General features: G+C 43.3%; 1 protein-coding gene across 4 annotated transcripts in view; it reads right to left on the minus strand.

Moving 5' to 3' along the window:
• The window catches only part of ASH2L (ASH2 like, histone lysine methyltransferase complex subunit), a 231446-nt gene that overhangs the window by 98117 nt on the left and 107993 nt on the right, over nt 1-25336 (minus strand). For all 4 annotated transcript variants that reach the window (XM_069213442.1, XM_069213441.1, XM_069213444.1 and 1 more), the window contains 2 exons: nt 17758-17853; nt 17114-17209 (listed from right to left, as the gene is read on the minus strand). In XM_069213442.1, coding sequence (XP_069069543.1) covers nt 17114-17209; nt 17758-17853 — 192 coding nt within the window. The remainder of the gene's footprint in view (nt 1-17113; nt 17210-17757; nt 17854-25336) is intronic.

The following is a 25336-nucleotide window of genomic DNA, read 5'->3' on the forward strand; positions in this document are numbered from 1 at the left end:
TATAAGAAAACGGATGAAAATCGCTCCTGCAACCAGGGCGCTGCTATTTAAAGCAGCTCCCTGCTTGTGGGAGCAATGCCGGCTCAGCAGGGGCCTTAAAACTGCCCCTGCAGTCTGCCACTTTTCTCTCTCCCCCTTTTCCATACCATAATGGGATGGAAGAGAGACAGTGAGAGAGATTGTTATTGCAATGGTCTCTCCATACAATAAGTGTCACACTGGTAAGATGCAGGGTTTCAAAGCTATAGTTATGTTTTGCTGCACCGCAGAGTACAGTTACTTGTAGCATGCCGATAAAAACATTTTGTGCGTCACTCCATAGGTTGAAGTTTCAAATCCTGGATTCTCATGGTAGTGGTTTTTTAATATTAACCATTCCTACTGATGGAATATTTATGTCTTCTGCCCATCAACATCTTAGAGTTGAATGCATAGTATGCATAGACAGTACACAGTCAGGAGTCACCTAGACACTAGTGGTTAAGGTCTCAGACCTTCACATTGAAGGTTGAGAGCTCCAGTCTACGTGTCAGTTGTCACTTCCCTGCTTTAAATTTATTTTCAAATTCAAATATTTAAGGTACATACTGAAAGGTGATCTCACTCTTTACTTGACACATACATTTTTCTTTTCAAATTGTGGTGCAGGACCAGTGTAGGCAAATGGGGGTTGGCCAGGCCCTGCGCCCAGCACTGTCAAAGGCTGTGCGTGGAGTTGGTGCAGTTAAAGGGAGTTGGGTGGCTATGAGGCGCGGGCTGCAGGCCTTGTGCGGCACGGTGTTGGGCGGTTATAGGGAGTTGGCTGAAGGCCAGGCCATGCGGCCAACCCTAGACATGCATGGCCAAAGGCTGAGCACAGCGGAGGTTTAATTGCCATATAGTAATTAAAATTACTTTACAGAAAAAAAAACATAGAAATTCACTGAAAAACCAAAGGTTACAGGGACTTTATAGTTAGGAAATAGAGCTAAACCCTCAACCATTGCCACCCATTCCAAAAGAAATTCACTTAAAAAAAAAAAAAAAGGTTACAGCGACGTTCCATTTAGGCTCACATTGTAAACATACAAAACCTCAGAAATTCAGCTGTTCTAGTCCGTTATATCAAGTTACTATAACTCGTGCCATAAGCGAATTCTAACTCGCGCCATCACCATGCACTGCTAATCACCTCACATACTGCAACACTCATGACATCTTTGATAACATCATTGATAATATTAATGTAATACTTGCATTAAAACATTGAAGACAAAACTGTGAATGGTAAGGGAATGAATTCTAGTTACCTTAGGGCACAAATTCTAGTTACTTGAAATAACTAATTTTAACAGCTGAAATTCTATGGTTTTGTACGTTTAAAATGTGAGCCTACCTATAACGTCCCTGTAACCTTCGTTTTAAAAAATATATATTTATATTATAAGCACAAACATAACTAGTCCTGAAAACATTGCAAGAAAAACATCAGCATTACACACATTAACATTCCCATATATAGGACTTGATCTCAGCTTCCAAGGTAAATGCTTTTCACGAGTAGAACTACATAGTTCCATCTCAGTGGAAGCCCTTTGAGAGACTGATCATTTGATTTCCCTCTCAAAAACACGACTGAAGGGACCGGATGAAAAAACAGGCATGTCCTCGAGAGTATCATCTCGTACCTTCACGCTTTTACCAAAATTCAACCATTGTCCACCTTCCACCATTAATGCATTCCCTTTCTTCACAAAATGCCTCACCTTAACACACTCCATTACCAGGTCGAAATGTTAGAGAGGTAGGACATCAAAAGTCAACCAAACAGCTTTTATTTTACTCTGTTTGCATCCCACCCTACTAAGAACGTCCCTCCGATACACAATTCTTGTAACATTATTTTGTACATCTTTAGATAACCAGGCAGGATAAAGTATCAAAGTGGATTGACGCCCTCTGAGTAACTTAAAAGGGGATACCTTGGTGAGAGAATGGGGAGTATTACGATAAAACCACAGCAAAGATTTCAGGGCTTCTTCTGTGTCATAACCATTGTTCTTGACCCGCTATATACACTCAACCACAAATATTTATTCTCTCCACTAAACTTTTGGCTTGTGGATGTTAAAGTGAGCTTCTTAGATGTTTCACAGAAGACTCTTCCAAGAACTACTTCATATCTTGATTTACAAACGTAACTGTTGTTGTAGATCGGTGGTTCCCAACCTGTGGTCTGGGGATCCCTTGGGGTCCGCGAAGGCTCCTGGGGAGGGGTGAAGGGGGTCTGTGACTGCTTAGAAAATTTTATATTATTTACAGATTAGGTCCCCAGCTTTCAATAATGACTTAATGGGGGTGGTCCCTGGATTCCAATAATTCAGTGGGGGCCCGGGTTCCAGTAATGATAAAATGGGGGTCTACAGAAGTCAAAAGGTTGGGAACCACTGTCCGAGGATGGACTTCAGGAAGCCCTCCCTCATTAAAATATATTTTAGAACTGCACTGTAAACCTCAGGCCATCTGCTATGGTAGTCCATCCGTACAAATGCATAGCGTAAATGATACGGAAGAAAGCTGAATGCTCCTACCATATCAATGCCCACTTTCATCCATGACCTTTCAAGTAAAGATATAGGTTGCAAAGGTGGTGTCGCAATCTTGAACCCTTTCCAGCTCTGCTAAACACCACACACTCCATCACAATAGCGACATCATTGTCTATTAAAAGGCAATGGGCACTAACTCTTGCCTTCATCACAGTTGACCCAAGACGACCCTCATGGGCATTTCGTACCAGCACAGCACGAATAGTGTAGGTGGCAAAAATGTATCACATCTCTTTCCCACACATCTTCTATGGAAAGATCCTCTGCAACCATACAGAACAGTTGAATTGCCGTACATATGCTTCTTTCCTTAGGCCATTCACTTACAATAAATTCTTTGACCTTCCTCAACACTGTATCTTAATCACCAGCCTTTTTTTCCAGTCATTCATGGCACATGGTTTGCAGAAACATATTGCATACTCACAAGTGGGTGCGATTATGGAACGCCGTAACAATGGGAGGTGTTGAAACGGCTGCACAATTTTGTGAAATTACAGAAGGTATTCCTATGGTTTATCTGTGAGCGACGTTTTATAAGTTGATCTAAAATTGTTTTTGGAATGAGGTCAGAAGTCTGTGTTGGTTCAGATTAAGAACTATACCGATGTTAGGATTGACTAGTAGTGCGGGGAAACAGATCGCATTGTAAGAACATTGTTTGAATTAGATTTGAGCAAAGAGTTCAAATTATGGTGACTTCAGGCATGTTTCACTAAGACATTAAAAATATTTGGCCAATTTGCGAACAAATAGAAAAATATTATTGATTGTTGGTAAAAGTGAGGAGGACGTGTTATTTGGCAACAAAATGCAAAAGAGATTATGACATCTCACATCCTCCCCTCTGGGTAGAACGTTTATGGATGATACTATTGGGTAAAACAAAATAATATAATTTATAAGGGGTGACAATTGCCAAGGAAAATGTAAAATATGTGAAGTAGGGTTTTTTCCTTTACACTAGATGTATAACTGGAGACATTAAGGGCACGCGAGAAACAGGATATGACAAACCAGTTCGAAACTGATTGACTATGTATGTAATTTTGGTCTTAGATGATTGATTGTGGGTTTATAAACACTTGAGGATATATTATGTTGTATTAATTTTGGGTGATAAAATGAAAAACAAAATAAAAGGTAGATAATAGAGTATAGGTGTATATATATATATATATATATATATATATATATATATATATATATATATATATATATATATATATATATATATATATATATGGTAAATAATTGTTGATGTTGTTTTGTTGTATGTTTGTGTATTTTTAATTTGGGAAGATTAGTAATTATCTTGGAGAAAAAGTGATACATTCCCTTGATATTCTTTTTTGTTGCTTTTATTTGTTTGTATAAAGATATGTAGTTATATGTACCTATGTTTGTCTTCATGTACAAAAATTAATTTTGGGGATATATTTAGTTGGTATTGGTCTTTTGTTGTTTGTGTATTCAATGTAAATTATATGTATTGTCTTACAGCCCTGAAGAAGTCCTATGTTGGAGGACGAAAAGCGTCAAACTAACATTCAGCACTCTATTTTGTCCGCCCTGGCACACTATTGCAATGTGTCCATGTAAGGAAATGCCTCCTTGGCATGGTTACCCCCTAGCCTTTTGCCTTTGCTGATGCTAAGTTTTGATTGAAAAGTGTGCTGGGACCCTGCTAACCAGGCCCCAGCATTCTTTCCTAAACTGTACCTTTGCTTTCACAATTGGCACAGTCCTGGCACTCAGATAAGTCCTTTGTAACTGGTACCCCTGGTACCAAGGGCCCTGATGCCAGGGAAGGTTTCTAAGGGCTGCAGCATGTCTTATGCCACCCTGTGGACCCCTCACTCAGCACATGCACACTGCCTCACAGCTTGTGTGTGCTGGTGGGGAGAAAAAGACTAAGTCGACATGGCACCCCCTCAGACTGCCATGCCAACCTCACACTGCCTGAGGCATAGGTAAGTCACCCCTCTAGCAGGCCTTTCTGCCCTAAGGCCGGGAGGACTACACCACAGGTGAGGGCATATGTGCATGAGCACTATGCCCCTAAGCAAAACCTTAGACATTGTAAGTGCAGGGTAGCCATAAGAGTAGATGGTCTGAGAGTTTGTCAAACAGGAACTCCACAGTTCCATAATGGCTACTCTGAAAACTGGGAAGTTTGGTATCAAACTTCTCAGCACAATAAATGCACACTGAATACCAATCCGACTTCTAGTGTAGGCTGAACAGTTCCTGCCAGCCTGCTACAAACCAGACAAGTTGCTGGCCACATGGGGAGACTGCCTTTGAGACAAGACTGTACTGGGTGGAGGTGCTTCTCACCTCCCCCTGCAGGAACTGTAACACCTGGCGGTGAGCCTCAAAGGCTCACCCCTTTTGTTACAGCACCCCAGGGCATCCCAGCTAGTGGAGATGCCCGCCTCTCCGGCCACTGCCCCACTTTTGGAGGAGATAATGAGAAAAACAAGGAGGAGTCACCCACCAGTCAGGACAGCCCCTAAGGTGCCCGGGGCTGAAGTGACCCCTGCCTTTAGAAATCCTCCATCTTAGTTTCAGAGGATTCCCCCAATAGGATTAGGGATGTGCTACCCTCAAGGACAGTAGCCACTGTCTACTGCCCTCCCAGAACTAAACACACCCCTAAATCTAGTATTTAGGGGCACCCCAGAACCCAGGAAATCAGATTCCTACAACCTGAAGAAACAAGAAGGACTGCTGACCTACAAGCCTGCAGAGAAGACGGAAGACAACAATTGCTTTGGCCCCAGCCCTACCGGCCTGTCTCCTGACTCGAAAACCTGCAACCAGTGACACACCCGACAGGGACCAGCGACCTCTGAAGCCTCAGGGGACTGCCCTGGACTAAAGGACCAAGCAACTCCCGTGAGCAGCGGCTCTGCTTAACAGCAACTTCTTTGCAACAAAGAAGCAACTTTTAAAGACTTCACGTTTCCCGCCGGAAGCGTGAGACTTCCCACTCTGCACCAGACACCCCTGGCTCGAGATCCAGAGACGAAAACCACCACAGGGAGGACTCCCCGGCGACTGCCACTCCGTGAGTAGCCTGACACGACCCCCCTGAGCCCCTACAGCGATGCCTGCAGAGAGAATCCAGAGGCTCCCACTGACCGCAACTGCCTGTAACAAGGGACCAGACGCCTGGATTCAGCACTGCACCCGCAGCCCCCAGGACCTGAAGGAACTGAACCTCAGTGCAGGAGTGACCCCCAGGCGACCCTCTGCCTAGCCCAGGTGGTGGCTGTCCTGAGAAAGCCCCCCGTGCCTGCCTGCACCACTAGAGTGGCCCCGGATCCCTCCATTGTTTCCTATCTGAAACCAGACGCCTCCTTTTCACACTGCACCCAGCCCCCCTTGTGCCGCTGAGGGTGTGTTTTGTGTACCTACTTGTGTCGCCCCCAGTGCTCTACAAAACCCCTATGGTTCTCCATAGGTGCCTATGAGTTTTGGGCACCTCTTTGACCTCTGCACCTTACCGGCCCGAGCTGCTGGTGTGGTAACTGGGGTTTCCTTGAACCCCCAACGGTGGGCTGCCTATGCCCTTGAACTAAGACTTGTAAGTGTTTTATTTATCTGACAAACTAACCATTTCTTACCTCCCCAAAGAACTGTTAATTTTTGCACTGTGTCCACTTTTAAAATAACTTATTGCCATTTTAACAAAGACTGAATAAAAGCAATATCATATACAAAGTTCCTAACTTACCTGTATGAAGTACCTTGCATTTTATGTGTTTACTTCAAATCGTGAACCTGTGGTTATTAAACTAAGAAAATATATTTTTCTATATAAAAACCTATGGCCCTGGAGTAAGTCTGAGTGTGTGTTCCTCATTTATTGCCTGTGTGTGTACAACAAATGCTTAACACTACCCTCTGATAAGCCGACTGCTAGACCACACTGCCATATAAGAGCATTAGAATGATCTAATTTAGCCACTATCTTACCTCTTAGGGGAACCCTTGGACACTCTGCACACTATTTCTTACTTTGAAATAGTATACACAGAGCCAACTTCCTACAGTCCAACTCTGCCACACTTAAAACATGACACATTGGTGGCATGACACCCTTTGCTCTCTCTACTATATGGGGCATTGCCACACCTAAAAACACACAATATGAATTAAAAAAAAAAAAAAAAAAACACGTTTCTACACTTTTTGCATCTCTACGTACAGCCTGGCCAGAAGATAGTACACTAGCTTTCTCTTTAACAGTAGGCGTCACACTAAGTTCTTTAAGGGATAACTGTGCAAGTTTCACTTCACACATTTAGGCACTTTTAGGATATCTTCCAACAACGGACTGCCCATGGTTAGGAGTTTTTATTGAATCTGCTCATCGGAGCAGTGGCCAATAAACTGAACTCATATCAATTTGTCATGGCATGCTCCAAATTGAAACGGAGAACAATTGATATGGAAATGTTTTTATAGAGCACTCAAATGCCAAAAGCATCTTGGTGCTGGTGTTGCTAACATTAAAAAAGAATGGATAGAACCAAACATTTGCCACTAGAAAGGAACTATCACAATTAATTGGAAAAAACAAGGTTTTCAGATGTTTTCTGAAAATGTAAAAGTTAGACTGGGCTCTGAGTTGGTAAAGTAAGTTATTCAATAGTTGACATGTCATGTGGATAAAGCTCCTTCCACCCGATCTCTCTCTCTTCCAAAGTTAAAAACAGGACTGTCCTAGCAGTTTCTGAGTGAAGGGTTCTTCTCGGGTGTATCAGGAAAGACTACTTTTCAGGTATGCAGGACCTTTGCCATACAGAGATTTAAGTGCCAGACAAAGGGCACTGAACATCACTTTTTTTCAGAGGGAGCCAATAAAGTTAGAAAAAACTTCAGAGACAAACTTGGGAAATTTCTTCAGCAGTCAGGCGGCCACATTTTGTAGGCCTTGAAGTTTCTTGAAAGAACACTGGACTATTGCAATGCCATATATTTAGGCATTCATCAGCCTTTGACAGGGCTAGAGCAGTGAGCATGGATTTCTGCAGTTCATAAGGAATAAGCGAAAGTTAATTTTTTGGTTTGTGCATTAAAGGACAGACTGGAATCAAAAATGATGCTCAGGTTCCTGACTGAAGATACCAGGTTAAGAGGAGGGCCGATCTATAACCACCATGATTGGTCCCAGAAAGTGTGTCAGAAGGTCCTCGGTTTTGTACAAGTTCAACATCAGAGAGCTGTTACACATTCATTCTGCGACACTCTCCATGCAGTTTTTAAAGCAATGTGTGACCTCGTTCACATCATTCAAAATGGATCACACAATTGGAGTATAATCGGCATAGGCCAGACCAAAAGAGCGAATCAGCCTTGTCAGGGGAGCCACATAAATATTTAAGAGTGTGGGGCTCAATGATGAACTCTGGTGAACACCACAAGGCAGTGAGAAAGATTTAGATACAAAGTCTCCCATGGCAACTGAATGCTCTCCATCTGAGAGAAATTAATGAAATACATCAAGATGGGTAACTCCAAATCCGATTTCTACCAAACGTTCCCGCATGATCACATGGTTCACAATGTTGAAAGCTGCCGACAGATCCAAAAGGATCATGGTCACCTTCCCCCCATTGCCAAATGCTTTTCTCCTGTGGCTACTGCCAGCGCTAACTTGGTACAATGGTTTGTATAAATCCAAATTCAGCTGAGTCCAAAATTAAATTTTCTTGATATTTAGAGAGTACAATATTCATGTAATTCTCCAAAATTTTTGCTAGAAAAGGTAAACGAGATATGGGGCAATATTTCTTTATTTCTCTGGGAACTAGCAAGGAAAAATTTACTTACCAGTAGACATCTGTTCCTGGCACGTAGTGCTGTAGATTCACATGCTGTGCATAAGCTCGCCATCTAATGTTGGGTTTCGAGTGGTACAACTTAAGTTTCTTCTAAGAAACTTTTGGAGTCACCGGAATCGAGCGGTGACTCCTCTCGGTAATACTGCACATGGAGTCCTTGGTTAGATTGCTTCTCCGCAGGCGGAAGAGTGATATAGTGAAAAGAGTAGGATAGAAAAGATGTCCATGCAAAGTATCTACATATGTAAAATATTTACATATTAATATACTGCAACCGTCCTAATGTTTAGAGTAGGATAGAAAAGATGTCCATGCAAAGTATCTACATATGTAAAATATTTACATATTAATATACTGCAACCGTCCTAATGTTTACGGGGAGAAGGGAGCGCTCATGTGAATCTACGGCACTACATGCCACAAACAGATGTCTACTAGTAAGTAACATTTTCCATTCAATAGCATGTGTGGCTGTAGCTACACATGCTATGCATAGACTGTAAAAGCAGTCCCTCCATCAAGGGGTGGCTAGCGTGCAGGAACCTCAATTGTTTGAAAGTGTTTTTAGTACTGCGTTCCCAACATTTGCCTGTTGACGTGCAAATACATCTACACAATGTTTTGTAAAGGTATGTGGTGTAGACCATGTAGCTGATTTACAAATATCTGCTATAGGTATGTTACAGAAAAATGCCACAGACGCACCTTTCTTCCTAGTGGAGTGCGCTCTAGGTGGTATAGGTAAATGTTGTTTGGTTTTATCATAGCAAGTTTGAATATACTTGACTATCCATCTAGCTATACTTGCTTTAGATACAGGCTCTCCTTAATGGGGCATTGAAAAAGCCACAAAGTCCTTGGTTCTGTCTATATAATACATAAGAGCCCTTTTAACATCAAGGGTGTGTAGAGACCTTTCCGCTACAGAATCTGGTTGGGCAAAGAAAACTGATAATTCCATTGACTGATCGATATGAAATTGCGAAACTACTTTTGGAAGGAATTTTGGATTAGTTCATATTACAATTGTTTCCTTGTGAATTTAGAAGAAAGGTTCTTCCAATGTTGAAGCCTGGAGCTCACTCACATGTGTAAGGGAAGTGATAGTGACTAAAAAGGCTACTTTCCATTGCAGGAATTGTGAAGAAAAAGAGTGCAGTGGCTCAAAAGGGGGATGCATAAGCTTTTTGAGAATTATGTTAAGATTCTAGGATAGGGCTGGAGTAACCCTTGGTGGAATATTTCTTTTTTAAGCCCTTCCATAAATGCCTTAGTAATGGGAACTTTAAACAAATAAGGATGCAGTCTGTTCTGAAGATATTCCGCTATAGCTGCTAAATGAAGACAAATGGATATGAAGGAAGAGTAGCTTTTTTATATACAGGAAGTAACAGACAATCTCTTGAACCGTTAGCTTGTGAGGGTCAATATCTTTTGATTGGCTGTAGCAAACAAAATGTTTCCATTTTGCTGTTTAACATTGTCTAGTTGTGGATGTATGTGCTTCTTTAAGAACAGCAAAGCAAAATACAAACGCTGTGGGATAGCGTAACTGGATGGACGGAATGCGGAACCAATCAAACATTCACCCCCAGTCACAGATCTGGGTTTAATCCATCCATTATTTTGCTCACCATGCCACCCCAGTTTGAACCCAGCCATATGCAAATCAGTCTTGACCCTGTTCCACATGGGAACAGTCCAGCCCGAACTGCCAGGCCAGGTTCTCCCTGGACCGGAAACAAGCATCCTGGGACCGGTTTCGGGGTTTCACCCCTCTTCAGCCAGGCTAGCTTGAATCCAGTGGCACAGTGAGCCCGGGACCCACGTCTGGGCATACCTGGCGCACTTAGGGCGGCAAAAGCAAAGCAAAATACAAACGCTGTGGGATAGCGTAACTGGATGGACGGAATGCGGAACCAATCAAACATTCACCCCCAGTCACAGATCTGGGTTTAATCCATCCATTATTTTGCTCACCATGCCACCCCAGTTTGAACCCAGCCATATGCAAATCAGTCTTGACCCTATTCCACATGGGAACAGTCCAGCCCGAACTGCCCGGCCAGGTTCTCCCTGGACCGGAAACAAGCATCCTGGGACCGGTTTCGGGGTTTCACCCCTCTTCAGCCAGGCTAGCTTGAATCCAGTGGCACAGTGAGCCCGGGACCCACGTCTGGGCATACCCGGCGCACTTAGGGCGGCAAAAGCAAAGCAAAATACAAACCCTGTGGGATAGCGTAACTGGATGGACGGAATGCGGAACCAATCAAACATTCACCCCCAGTCACAGATCTGGGTTTAATCCATCCATTATTTTGCTCACCATGCCACCCCAGTTTGAACCCAGCCATATGCAAATCAGTCTTGACCCTGTACCACATGGGAACAGTCCAGCCCGAACTGCCAGGCCAGGTTCTCCCTGGACCGGAAACAAGCATCCTGGGACCGGTTTCGGGGTTTCACCCCTCTTCAGCCAGGCTAGCTTGAATCCAGTGGCACAGTGAGCCCGGGACCCACGTCTGGGCATACCCGGCGCACTTAGGGCGGCAAAAGCAAAGCAAAATACAAACGCTGTGGGATAGCGTAACTGGATGGACGGAATGCGGAACCAATCAAACATTCACCCCCAGTCACAGATCTGGGTTTAATCCATCCATTATTTTGCTCACCATGCCACCCCAGTTTGAACCCAGCCATATGCAAATCAGTCTTGACCCTGTTCCACATGGGAACAGTCCAGCCCGAACTGCCCGGCCAGGTTCTCCCTGGACCGGAAACAAGCATCCTGGGACCGGTTTCGGGGTTTCACCCCTCTTCAACCAGGCTAGCTTGAATCCAGTGGCACAGTGAGCCCGGGACCCACGTCTGGGCATACCCGGCGCACTTAGGGTGGCAAAAGCAAAGCAAAATACAAACGCTGTGGGATAGCGTAACTGGATGGACGGAATGTGGAACCAATCAAACATTCACCCCCAGTCACAGATCTGGGTTTAATCCATCCATTATTTTGCTCACCATGCCACCCCAGTTTGAACCTGGCTGATGAGGGGTGAAACCCCGAAACCGGTCCCAGGATGCTTGTTTCCAGTCCAGGGAAGACCTGGCCTAGCAGTTCGGGCTGGACTGTTCCCATGGGGAACAGGGTCAAGACTGATTTGCATATGGCTGGGTCCAAACTGGAATGGCATGGGCAGCAAAAAAACGATGGATTAAACCCAGATCTGTGACTGGGGGTGAATGTTTGACAATGTTCAGCATTCCGTCCATCACTTGTTGTTTTTGCATTTGTCGCCGTAAGTGGGAAGGGTATGCCCAGACGTGGGTCCCGTGCTTCCCATGCCACTGGATTCAAGCTAGCCTGGCTGATGAGGGGTGAAACCCCGAAACCGGTCCCAGGATGCTTGTTTCCAGTTCAGGGAAGACCTGGCCCAGCAGTTCGGGCTGGACTGTTCCCATGGGGAACAGGGTCAAGACTGATTTGCATATGGCTGGGTCCAAACTGGAATGGCATGGGCAGCAAAAAAACGATGGATTAAACCCAGATCTGTGACTGGGGGTGAATGTTTGACAATGTTCAGCATTCCGTCCATCACTTGTTGTTTTTGCACTTCTTTAAGAACATCCATACATTCTTGTGGCAGATGTAAATAACCAGATTCTATGACTTCAGGAGCCAAATCACTAGGTTGAGTGATTTGGGGTCTGGATGTCTTAATTGTCCTTGATTTTCTGTTCGAAGGTCAGGTCTGTTGGGGAGCTTCTGATGTGGAACTACTGAGAGATCTAGAAGTGTTGTGAACCATGGCTGACATGCCCATGTAGGAGCTACCAGGATCAAGGTGAAGGAAGACTGTTGGAGCTTCCGTACTAGAAAAGGAATGAGTGGGAGAGGGGGGAAATCTTAAGCAAATATTCCTGACCAACTCATCCATAGAGCATTGCCTTTTGACTGAGGGTGAGGATACTTGGAGGCGAAGTTTGGGCATTTTGCGTTTTGAGGTGTGGCAAATAGGTCTATTTGAGGTGTTCCCCACTTTAGAAAGTACTGGTGAAGGTCTTGTGGGTCGAGTTCCTATTCATGGACTTGTTGCTGCATCCTGCTGAGCAGGTCTGCAAATTGATTGTCTGTCCCTGGAAGATATTGTGCAACTATGTGAATGCGGTGATGAATAGCCCATTTCCATTTTATTTGTGCGAGATAGAATAGTTGAAGCAAGCATATGCATTTCATGTGTATCTACAGCCACACATGCCATCTAACAGATTTTTTCAGTAATAGGAGGATGAAAAGCTTTCTTCGTTTGATAGGGAACTCACCTGAGTCAGTAATGGAGTTCAAAAGAATGTTAAGAGAAGGGGACATCGTTTCTGCTACATAATGAACTATATTTGAGGTACAGAGGTCTGATGGAGCCACTGACTTTATTTGGCCTATAAGCTTGACTGTTTTTTTCCACCGTAAGAGGTGGAAATGAGAATGTTTTTTTTTCACAAGCTCCTTTACTGGCACGTACTGCGAAAGCTGCAGCCTTAGCATTAGTGTTTAATTTAGCATTTATCTCCTCCACAAGCCTATCACAAAGAGATTGACAAGGGGACGCTGTAAACCTAGATGGTACGTGGGACTGTTTTGAATCGTTCTCTTGTGGAACTTTTTGCTGTATACATTTTTTTATTTTGTTTTCTCAATGACAATCAATGTTTTGCTTTCATAAATAAGGTGTTTGTATCTAGACTTTTCTTCCTTAAGATAATTCCTTTAAGATAATATTCTTTCCTGCCTTCTGCATTTTTGTTTTATTTCTTTAAGAGGAGGTCAAAACCAGTGATCTAACGGCCTGCTTCTGTAGTTAGTGCACTAATTTCCTTAGTAAGAGTCACCATTCTGTTTCTGCATTTGAGAACGTTTGAAAAATTTATGAATTAGGACTATCAAGCTGGGCTGGATGTCAAATCTCGCAACCATTTTTTTTTTTTTTTTTACCACCTCTTGATAGTCATCCAACTCTTCTCCCTTGGCCAGCACAATCACTGGTAGATGCTTAAAGACTTCCCTACCTTCAAAGCCCAAAGAATGTAGGAGTATGATTTTTTTTTTTCTTTATGATGTGAAGCGTGACGCCCCAATTGCACCAAGATACATTTCAAAGGTGTCAAACCATTATTTCAGGGAATACTGGGATTGCCTGGTGATTCTAAAAGTGGCAGAGAAGGATTAACTGACTGGATGACAATACATGTTGTACAAAGCATCCTAAAAGACTAGATAAAAAAAGTTAAGTGCCAATGACCAAAATGAGAAATAAAACCACAGATAAATGTAAGGTAATAGAAAGAAACGAGCAGGTGTTCAATCCCACACATGTAGTGAAATGAAATACATCTTCCATAAAATGTTGAAGACACTTAAAAAAAGGAGTGGTGAGAGTGTCACCAAAGTGAGATCCAGTGTAACACTTGGTGCAGAAAAGATAAAACATGTATAGTCAGTCACCTGAATGGCCATGGTGAGCGTGTCACTTAAGGAGAATGTTTTGCCAGTGACACGCTAGTACAGAAATGCAGAAGTCGCTCCAAGCTGGTGTGCATGTCAAAACTGAATCCTGAAGACAACGCCAGCAACAACCACAGTACAATGGATAAAATGCTGACATTGGCGTGCATGTCACTGTTGAAGCTGTCACAAGCAGACACTGCCAAATGACTGTAGCCTGCTGAAATTACCACTGACAAACAATGCAAGAATGGCATGTCGTGGCACAATAGAAAGTGGGGTAGCCACACACAAGATGGGGCCAGAGATTAAGATAGAGAGACACACTAACCTCCTTGGGGCTATACTTAATTAGGCACAATTTTGAATAAAATGGTGGCAAAAATTGTGTCTATTCCCACAAGAGGCAGCAAGTACTAGTAGTACGGGTAGTGCATGCAGCCAAGATGTGCATGTACCAGCAAAATAGGGCCTAGTATGATGCACAGTGCGTGCGTCCTGTAGCCAGTCTAACCACCCTTCGCCGCCAGCCCCCACACCCACCAAAAAAAAAAAAAAAAAAAAAAAAAATTGAGCACAATAGTGCTCCATGTTGCAGTATCGAGGAAACCCCTGCAACTCAAATCCTCCACTGAAATTATAGTCAATAAAGCATTGAGGACCCGCCAAGAAACTACAAACCCTCTCACCTTCAACAGCTCATTGCAGACAGCACCGGCGGAATTTTGCCCTTGCAGGGTGGGCTCTGTGCAGTGGCTCCAGATCACCAATTTTTGAGAAACAGTTTCTCGAGGAAGGGCATTTGTCCAAGGCCAGGGCTGGTTAGAGTGGAGGTACAGGGTCTCAGACCCAAGAATAAAGAGGAACTGCGCTCTTTCATTTTGCTCATCACAAGTGGGTTTGTATACCACCTTCATCGCTAATTTGTGTTTTGACAAATTACATTACAAGCATGGATATATTCGACTCAAAATTAGTTTATTTGAAGATTGCAGTAGAGCCACAGCGGTCGTCTCGAATGAAAGTGCTCCAACTGACATTCAGTGGAATACTTCCAGAATGAGACACAGCAGTGGAACCATACAATCAACATTCACAACTTGGAAGCGTTTTACATGATTTCAACATGGATGTAGAACATAACACGCTCCAAAAGTGATCTGTTGGGCAAGGTTTATAGCACTGGAAATTCCATTTGTCTGATGTCCCATGGAGTTGGTGCTTTTGTACAAATATGTTGCAAGAACAACAATATAAATATTTAGGATGGAATGGTCGCTGAAATAGTAGACCTAGCACAGGTTTAGTGATCATGCACCACTGTACAACCCACTTCAGATCTGTCTCAACAGAATATCTATCTTCTAATAGCCTGAAACCTGCTCTATTGCCTATGCTGACTGTTATTAATTGCAATATGCAAGTAGAGACAAGGTGACTTTTCACACTGAGAAATTTCAAAACTTTTCTGGGTGCAGCCATATATCCTTCTAAATTCCACTTAGATGTCTACAATTTCTATCATTCTAATGGCATCATTCACTACATCAGCCCCATTAATGCTTTAGCAGTCTCACTATTTGCCACTATGGCAGAGAGAAATCAACGTTAATAGATTTGTAGTCACCTCACATACTGTTACTGCTTTTTCTTGTGTCCAGTCACGTAGACAACTACGCAAGGATGGAAGTGGTGACCATCTCTTTGCTGCCGTGCACTTTGGTAAAGATTCAAGTGGTATTCCTCATTCCAAAGAACAGTGCCCTGAACTGGAGCATTAGTTGACCAAAACCGAAAGGTGCTTACGACCAATATTAGCATTATTTTCTGCTGCTGCGTTTACACTAAGTAAACTGAAAGACTGGTGTATGTGCTCGGACTCCTAAAACAGTGAAAACTATGTAAGAAATGAACCCCAACTGACGTATTGAACTGTTAATTAATACCGCATTTATATGGCACAGAAAATGCCCCCTTAGCACACAAGTTTAATGTTGGATATGGGCTGCTGTGCACACCACCCACACAATTAACTTCAAAAGCACTCCTGCTGGTCTTTTATGGCAGCGCAGTTGAAGGTGGCAAGATGCTCACATTAGCAAGCAATAGATGCTGTTGCAAGCCATCAATCTTGCAGGGTCTTCACAAATGCCCAAAATACGTAAATGGCAGAAAGCTAAGCATTCAGGGAGAGAGTGGGAGGGAGGAGAATCTGAAATTGCTCTTAAATTCAGAGTTTAAAAAAAGAAAAAGAAAAAAAAAAAAAAATGACTGGCAGCCAATACTCGACACCATGATCCTAAAAATCGTACAGTCAGCCCTTCTTATTCTCATACTGCTTCCCATTTCCCAAACAATATACAAGCCACACAGGCATGCATTGTGTCTAATGCACACTTGTTCAGATTGTTGGTACTCATGGTGACCCTTCAAGCCTCTGTTGTTCAACATTCAACGTTTTAAATTATAGCACCTTCTTCAGCTCATGAATTGCCATCCCATTTTCCATCACATATAATGAAGATGTCCGATAAATAAAATGCCACTTTGTCTTAACACAAGATGCAGGATCCTTGATTTGGTATAAGTGTCTGTGATTCTGGCTGCTTTTTCGGCCAAATACACTTAGCCTCAAGACTAATCAATTACTGAAGAGACTGCTCAGCCATTTTGAAAATGCCAGCTGTACAAATTTAGACTAACAGATTCTGCCCATGGCATCAAGGCCTATAACCACAACCCCAAAAAGTATGTTAGATGAGTAAGGTTAAATTGTGAATGCTGAAACATGCAAAAAATATTCAGGCAGCTATGAAACTCCTACAGTTAATTAAAATGACTTTAAGAGTATGAAGAATATAACGCGCATCTGAGAACTCAATCAAGATGTAAACATGAACATCTATTTTAATAAATGCATGTGTAAGGTGCAGACGTATTAGCACAATTAGATATACACTACATCAGTTGCATTACAAATCTGCAAGGTCAAGTTACCCACCCCACTAGAAATCAAGAAGCAATTAATGCACTAGTATGTTAAAAAAAAATATTGCTCTAAGGAGACTAAAATCTAGGAATTCGGCTAGTAAAAAAAAAAAAAAAAACATTGGAATTTACTGCAAATGATAGTAGGAATCCATAACAAAAGTGGATGATATACATATGCATACCTGATCGAGAATGCCAAATTTAGGATAATCATCCTCTGGATCTTTGCTGCCTGGGTCTGGGTGCTCCTTCACCAGAAACACGTCCCGTTCTTTGCACTGTAAAGAAGACAGACTGATTTTTTCCAATGATAGAATCCAGAAATATGAGAAGATTTGCCTTTTTCTAGTGAAAATCAATGTGAACATGGTCTTATAATTCCAGCTGAATTAACCAGGCAACACAACAACCCTTCGATTTTTAAATTGTATTTGAATTATACAATCTTTATCATTGTTTCTCCACACCACTCTGAGACAGTAGAAAGGAAGAGTAGTTGTATTGATATTTCAGAAATTCTAGTTTGGCTGAGAAACTGAAAAAACAAAAACATTTAAGTAATGGGCGAATAAGCTACACTACATCTAAGGCACTATATTTTTAGAGGGGGATCGAACAGTGTAGAGGTTAGTAGAATTTTTTGTCTGCTACTCTTTCCAAGTATTGCGATGACTTACACAATGACGATTTCTAACTCGTCAGGAGTCTCAAATAGACCTAAAAAGGCAAACGTGCTGGCTAATGAGAAATGAAAAGCAAACATAACACAAAGTCACATCACCGGCTTTGTCCAGCAGTCTACACCCCTCAAGAATAAGTGTCTCACCATGGTCTTTACTATGTTATTCGGCCATGTCATTTTCCCAGGTCTTTGCCTTGTAGTCATAGACTCCCAGTGCTTGTCTATGAACGGAATAATATCCTGCATAAAAATAAAATAAATTATATATAAATATATAACTGATGTGCATTTGTTTTAAGTATTCCACTCTTTCTTTCAGTTAGCAAGGAAATAGGTTGCATGCAAGCACAGCACTGAATGCCAAAGAAGAAAATAAGTTACTTACCTGTAAATATAGTTCTCCAGTATTGGAATTTTCATAGATTCACATGCTTGAATCATTCCCAGTCGTCGCGATGGGAGTCCCTGGTACCTTAGAAAAGACAATGTCCCAAAGACTTAACATCTATAACATACAAATTCCCTTCATTTTAGCAACCCATCCAAGTCCTTATGTAAAAAGGACCAAAGTTGAACCTCAGCCAATCAGAGAGTAACACTCTTTAGAACCCTCTTGAGAGAAGCTCCATCACCTCAGATTTTCTAAGCACTAGTGCACCAATCAACGATTAAACAAAAGATATTAAAAAGGTGAGCTTCCACCGGGAGGCGGGTGGGTCGCATGTGAATCTATGAAAGATTCCAATACTGGAGAACTATAGTTACAGGTAAGTAACATATTTTCTTACTCCAGTATTGGAACTTTCATAGATTCACATGCTTGAATCAGACTATAAAGCAGTATTAACCGCACATTGCATTAATAGCACATCCAAACCCCCTCAATCTGAGATTGTCGAGCTGTTCATAATAGCATGAAAACATTATGCTTTGTACATATAATATCCTAAATTTTCACAGACACTTGTATGTTATGATATAAGGAATATATGCAAATACAACATAGCAAACTTAAACCATGCAATGTGCGAAGTAGAAAAAAAGGATGGAGGGAGGCAATGTGAGCTCACCGTTACTGGAACAGATGTGGCAGGACTGCCTGACCTACCGCTGCATCTCCCTTAGGAATGGCATCCAGAAAATAGTGCCTCGTAAACGTGTGTCATTTTCCAAATGTCCTGCAGAGGTACACCTGCAAACAGTGCCATGGACTCAGACAGTTCTCGTAGAATGTGCCATTACTGAGGATTGTACGGACTTTCCAGCTGCTTGGTGGCAAAAGTTTATAGCCACTACTATCCATCTGGCTATACTTCTCTTAGAAAGGGCCTGTCCTTTCCTAGGGGTACTATATGCCACAAACAATTGGGTAGACTTTCTAAAATTCTTGGTTCTTTCCAAGTAGAACTTGAGGTTCCTTTTGATGTCCAACAAATGGAGAGCTCTCTCTGCCGGAGAAGTTGGGTTCGGAAAGAAAGATTTCAGAACCACTGATTGGTTAATATGAAAGTCTGATGGCACCTTTGGTGCAAACTTGGGGTTTGTACGAAGTATGACTCTATTCTCTTTAAATTGGAGGAAAGGCTCCTGAATAGTCAACGCCTGGATCTCACTGACCAGCCTGGAAGAAGTAAGAGCTAGAAGCAGAGCCACTTTCCACGATAAATGCTTCAGATCCGCTCTATGTATTCGTTCAAATGGGTGTTTCATAAGCTGAGAGAGAACCGTGTTGAGTTGCCAAGACGGTGGAGGAGGCCTTAACGTCAGAAACGCTTGAAAGAGCCCTTTGAGAAACTGCTTAATTAATCTAGATGACCACAGAGATGGAGACTTAGGTGAACGTATGTAGCGAGGTATATAGCCGCCAAAGTGCACCCTAATGGATGCATGTGCCAAGCCTGTAGATGCCAGATGGAGGAGATAGGGTAGTATTCGCTCTGGCGGTGATATTAGTGGATCAATGCGCTCCTTCCGTCAACACAAACAAAATCTCTCCCATTTCAATTAATACGATTTGTTGGTGCTCTCTGCTCTGGCCTTTGCCAAAATATCCCGACACTCAGGGCGAATATCTAAATGGGCAAACTCATTGTGTTCAGGAGCCAGGCCGATAACTTTAGTGATCTGGGGTCTGGGTGCAAAATCCGGCCCTTGTTCCTCATCAAGAGTTGTGGTGAAACTTTCCGCGGCATGTGATCCACCTCAGAGAACAGGAGGAGTTCCGAGAACCAGTGTTGGCGGGGCCAAAACGGAGCTATCAGAATGAGCCTGCAATGATCCTGGTTGATCTTTGCAAGCACTCTTGAGATCAGAGGAATGGGTGGAAAAGCGTAGGCAAATATTCCGCACCATGCCATTGAAAACGCATTCCCCCAAGTGCCCGGATGGTGAACCAAACTTGCATAATAGTGGCATTTGGTGTTCTGCGGGGATGCAAACAGATCCAGTTTGGGTTTCCCCCACCTTCTGAAGACCTGGTCGAGCACGTCCTGATTCAGATCCCATTCGTGACAGAAGGATGTCAGTCTGCTGAGAGTGTCTGCTGTCTTGTTCTGCCTTCCTGGTAGATGTTCTGCTCCTAGACTGATGCCATTCCGAATGTGGACTAAATGTATGCAAGAAGAGATCATCCCCAGAAGCGATTTGTAAGTGCGTACAGAAATACTTTTTTCTTTGCACTCTGCTTGCCAAGCAAACGACTTTCGCTTGTCTCTCCATTGACGGGAAATCTGTCTTTGATGGTGTCGATTTTTGCTCCTAGGAAGGTTGTTACTCTTGTAGGCAAGATGTTTGACTTGTTCTGATTCAGAGTGAGACCCAGCTCGTCGAATAATGCTATGCAAGCTGTTGTTGATTCGTAAGCTGCTTGAGACGACTGCTCCTTTATGAGCCAATCGTCTAACTAGGTAAAAATGTGCATTTTCTTTTTTCTCAGAAAAGCGGCTACCAGAGCTAGGCACTTTGTAAAGATCGGGGGCGGACTTAAAGCCGAATGGAAGAACTTTGAATTGGAAATGGCTGCCAACTACCACAAAACAGATATTTCCTGTGGGCATGTGAAATTGGAATATGAAAGTATGCGTCCTGCAGATCCAGACACGTCATATAATCTCTGTGGTTCATGCGGAGAAGAATATCTTGCAACGCGACCATGCAAAAGGTTTGGCATTTGAGATACTTGTTTAGGCCTCTGAGATCCAGAATGGGATGCCAAGATTCCCAGTTTTGGTGTACCAGGAAGAAACTGGAGTAAAAACCTTTGCCTTACTCCGAAGAAGGAACTCTCTCTATTGCTCCCTTTCTGAGCATGGTTCAGCCGGAGTTGTTTTAGATGCTTCTGCAAGAAGGTATGAGGAGGACAAGAAGGTGGGTGTTGAACGAACTCTAAAGTATGGCCAAATCGAACAATGTTTAAGACCCACTGGTCTGATGCAATTTGCTCCCACTGATATCCTTCCTCCTATCTTCCTGCTCTGTGGCAAGGCTGTAGCCGGAGCCTGAAACTTGTCAATGATGTCTGGCTGCCTCTTTACCCTGACGCAGTCTTCCCTAGGAGGGGGTCTGGAATATGACGCCTCAGGTGGTTGCCTTTGGGTATATTGAGGACAAAACTGCTGTGTAGCATAGGAGGGGTAACAAAAACTCTGGTAACCCCCTCGATATGGCGAGACTCCCCGACCTCTGGAAGCACAAAAAGGCACTTTCTTAAATTGAAGTGTCCCTAAGGACCTTGCAGTGTCTGTATCTGTTTTTATTGCCTGCAAGGCTTAATCCACATGCTTGCCGAACAACGCTTCTCCATCAAAAGGAAGGTCCAACACCTTGTTCTGAACCTCTGGAGGGAAGGAAGTTGCCCTTAGCCAGCCCTGACGCTGCAGCACTGCTCCTCCAGCTAGTTACGGAAAAGCTGTTGCAATATCCATAGCGCAGTCAATCACCTCAGCCGAGGTGCACTCACCCTCAAAGAGGATCTTCTTTACTTCCGCTTTTGAGTCTTCCAAGATGTGATCCAGATACGGGGCAATATCAGCCCACAGCTGTCTGTCGTACTTCCCCAGGATTGCCAATTAATTTGCTGCCCTCACTATTAGGCCAGACATGGAAGAGAAACACTTACCAATGTTGTCTAGTCTTCTCCCCTCTTTGTCCGGAGGAGCTGAAATTGGCGTTGATGAATTTTTGGAACGACTCTGCGCTGCCTGGGTTATAACAGGGCCTTATACTTTTTGTCCAAACTGGACAAGACTGCAGTTATCGTAGTTGGATTTCTCATTACTTTGAGGCCTTCCTCCCAGATGTATCCTACTATAGGTATGGAGCGAACACTGTTTGGATGGCATGGGTATCGCAAATCTCTTTGCCGCCCTCTCAAGCAAATTATGGAAACCCCCAATATCTCCTGGGTGAGAGTCCACAGGGGTAGGTGACGGTAAAGAGGGTGTCGGCAATATAAAATTGTCCCAATCCGAGTTGTCCTGCAATTCCCCGTCTTCTCTCTATTCATCCGAAGAGTCAGTAATTTGTATGAAGTCCCTTTGCGGGGTACTTCTGGCCGATCTAGGGGATGCTCTAGGTTGTGGCACTGGAGTGACAGGCGTCGATGGGGGAGGCGCCATCTGAATGCCCGGTTGCAGTACGGACGGAAATCTCCTTTTGTAATCTGACAACATAAACTGCAGATCAGATATAAGGGAACTCTGAACACAAACATCTCCTCTGGAACATAAGTCTGCTGCCGCTGAGGAGAATAATACTGCTAATATTATTCATCATCCTCTTGGCACTTTACATGAAGCTGTGAAGGGCTATGGGCAGTTCCGAACAGCCCATCATCATCCGAATCTTCTTCCAGAAGATGAGTCGGGATCAACGGAGTAATCTTACTTGGGGATGTAGCTCCTGGAGTGATATTTCCCCTTCCAGTCGCAGACTGCATTTTTCTCTTCGCTACAGTGTCTATGACGGTACTGTTGACGCAGTCGTCTCCAGCAATCCAAGTGCCCCCGTCGACGACAACAGCGTGGACGAAGGGCTCCTCGCCGTCTGAGTCGTCAGAACCATCATCCACAATGGTCTGATCGTCAGCATCGACAATCTTTATTTTGTTACCATCGTCATCGACGAGGAAGAAGTCACCATGGTCGCCACCGCGGATGCAGCTGCCACGTACGTCCTCATCGATGACGGAGTCGTCAACAATGAACTCGTCAACGGTGGAATCGTCAAAGGTCTATCTTCAGAAGCTGAAGAAAGCTTTCTAAACGGCATCAACACCTTTGGAGGGGGTGTAGAAGGCTCTGAGAAGGATATTGGGACCTCCTTCGATGCTGAAGGCCGATGGCTGGATTTAGAGGAGGATCTTGAACCCTTTTCAGAATGAGGTGATCTATGCCTATTTTGTGACTTCCTAGAAGACCATGAAGACTCTTCACTGTCAGAGTCTGAGACAGGGTTTTTTCTTGTTTTAATCTTTTGGAGCCATATCAACAGCCTCCCCTCTCTATGTTTCAAAGTCTTTGATGAAAAGGTATGACATACCTTACAATCAGCAGCAGAGTGTTCAGGGTAGAGGCAATATATACAATCTGTATGAGGGTCTTCTGAATAGAGCTTTTCTTCCCACAAGTGCTGCAGGCTCTAAAGAGACTTTTCCTCTCCCTGTCTGACATCCTGCTGGTATAAAAGGCTCCAGAAGGTACGAGTGTAAATCAGAGACACCCAATGAGCAAAAGGAATTCGGATACATTGAGAAAATGTTCTCACAAGACTCAGAGGAGACTCCCTAGCACGACGTGCAGTAAAAAGTCTGAGGTGCTGGAGCTTCTACCTGGAGGGTTCTAAAGGGTGGTACCCTCTGATTGGCTGAGGTTCAAGTTTGGTCCTTTTTACATAAGGACTTGGATGGGTTGCTAAAATGAAGGGAATATGTATGTTCTAGATGTTATGTCTTTGGGACATTGTCTTTTCTAAGGTACCGGGGACTCCCATCTCGACGGCTGGGAATGATTCAAGCATGTGAATCTATGAAAGTTCCTATACTGGAGTAAACACATTACATATGTTTCCACACCATCGTCACCGTACCCATGAGCAGGTTAGGAAACGAATAATGAAAGGTGAATCCCCTTAGTAGACTGAAAGCACCACTACTCTCAACACAGACTGACTCACTGGATTTGCAGGAATTATTTTGCTTAATAAGGTGGTGTTTGGGAACTTTGTTTTAGTCACATCTGTAGTACTTTTATACAATGACAAGCCAAAAGAGATAACTGGAATGTAGAAAAGAGAAGAATGCTACCAATCTGACAAGATTTCCAAAAACAAAAATGACTCCTCAAAAAAAAATTAAATGGAAAAATACCTTTTACAAGTGGATACTGACAGACTTTTTAAGCTTACTGGAGAAATACATGTTCCATCTTAAAAATCGTAATACATACGACCAAACACTACATTCCATGAGGTAGTAGCAACCATCGTACCCAGAAGTTATAAACATAAGAGACTTAAATATTGACTGGCGACATCCAAGGGAAGAATCAATCTGAACAGAGTTGTGGAATGCCTGTTCCAGAGGAGCCCAGAAATGGGTCTTCGAAACTTTGTGTCACGCAAGACACAAAAGGGTAAAGAGGAGAGGGGGATATCTCTGCTCCTACTCTAATTGATAAGCCCTTTGCTAACCAGGTATTTCACCCTGCGCTGCTGAACCTCTGAATTCTTCTTTCACGCAGAATGTTTTGAAAGTGGCATGTGATACAAATATGGGCACTAGAGACAACAGACTGTAGGTAATATTCTTTCCTTTTATTACTTTGCAGTCTTCTACATCCAAATTTTACAGCATGGGTTTTGGGAGACTGTTTGCATCTATCCACCAATAGTGAGAAGACACTTTCACCCTGCATAAAGTTGTGTTTGGTCATTAGTTGTCCTAAAAAGTAGCATTTTAACACAATACAAAAACCTATGCAAGAAACTACGACGTAAAATGCTGGTTAAACAGTCTAACAAAGGGTTATTTTTGGAATGCTTAGTATTGGATAGGTTAGGCATCCTCAACAGTTAAAGTATTCCCGAAATTAGGGGAAACAAAACTCTAGACTCATTTTGGGAAGACACAGGCAGGCAACAGATTTACTTCAAGCAACTATTAAGACATATAGGCCCGCATTCTGAGTTTGGCGTGCGGCGGTGGCGTAGACTTCTTGTGTCTCAACTTGCCAAGCCACCCTGAAGACTTGGAGTGGGACGACAACAATGGATGACTCTGTGACCTATTCTGGGACCTTCTTTTTGACCGGGATCTCGACTTATGCAGTCGAGCGTTGGGCCACCATCACCTCAAGGGACCGCTCCCTCAAAGCCTTCGGGTGCACGACCCGACAAACAGCACAACTTTGGGGTCTTGGTCACGCTCCAGGTACCAGGACACACGAGGTGAGGATCCGTCAAGGACATTCCCAGATGAGAAGACCCGAAGGCTTAAACCCAGTCTTCCTCAACAACATCTTCAACAAGTTAAAAACTTGAAAAAAAATCTTACCCAAAAAAGTAGAAAAAAGCCATTCAAAAAATGACTAAGGAGTAGCTTTCTTCAAATCAGCTTTAGCTGGCACAGAAAGAAAAGAACAGATGTCAGCATGCCCCCTACATAGTGCCCGTGACATTCGATTGGGTGTGGACGATGTCGGAAGCACAGCCAATTGATGCCACCTAA

This window comes from Pleurodeles waltl, chromosome 11, assembly GCF_031143425.1.
Source record: "Pleurodeles waltl isolate 20211129_DDA chromosome 11, aPleWal1.hap1.20221129, whole genome shotgun sequence".
Classification (NCBI taxonomy): Eukaryota; Metazoa; Chordata; class Amphibia; order Caudata; family Salamandridae; genus Pleurodeles; species Pleurodeles waltl.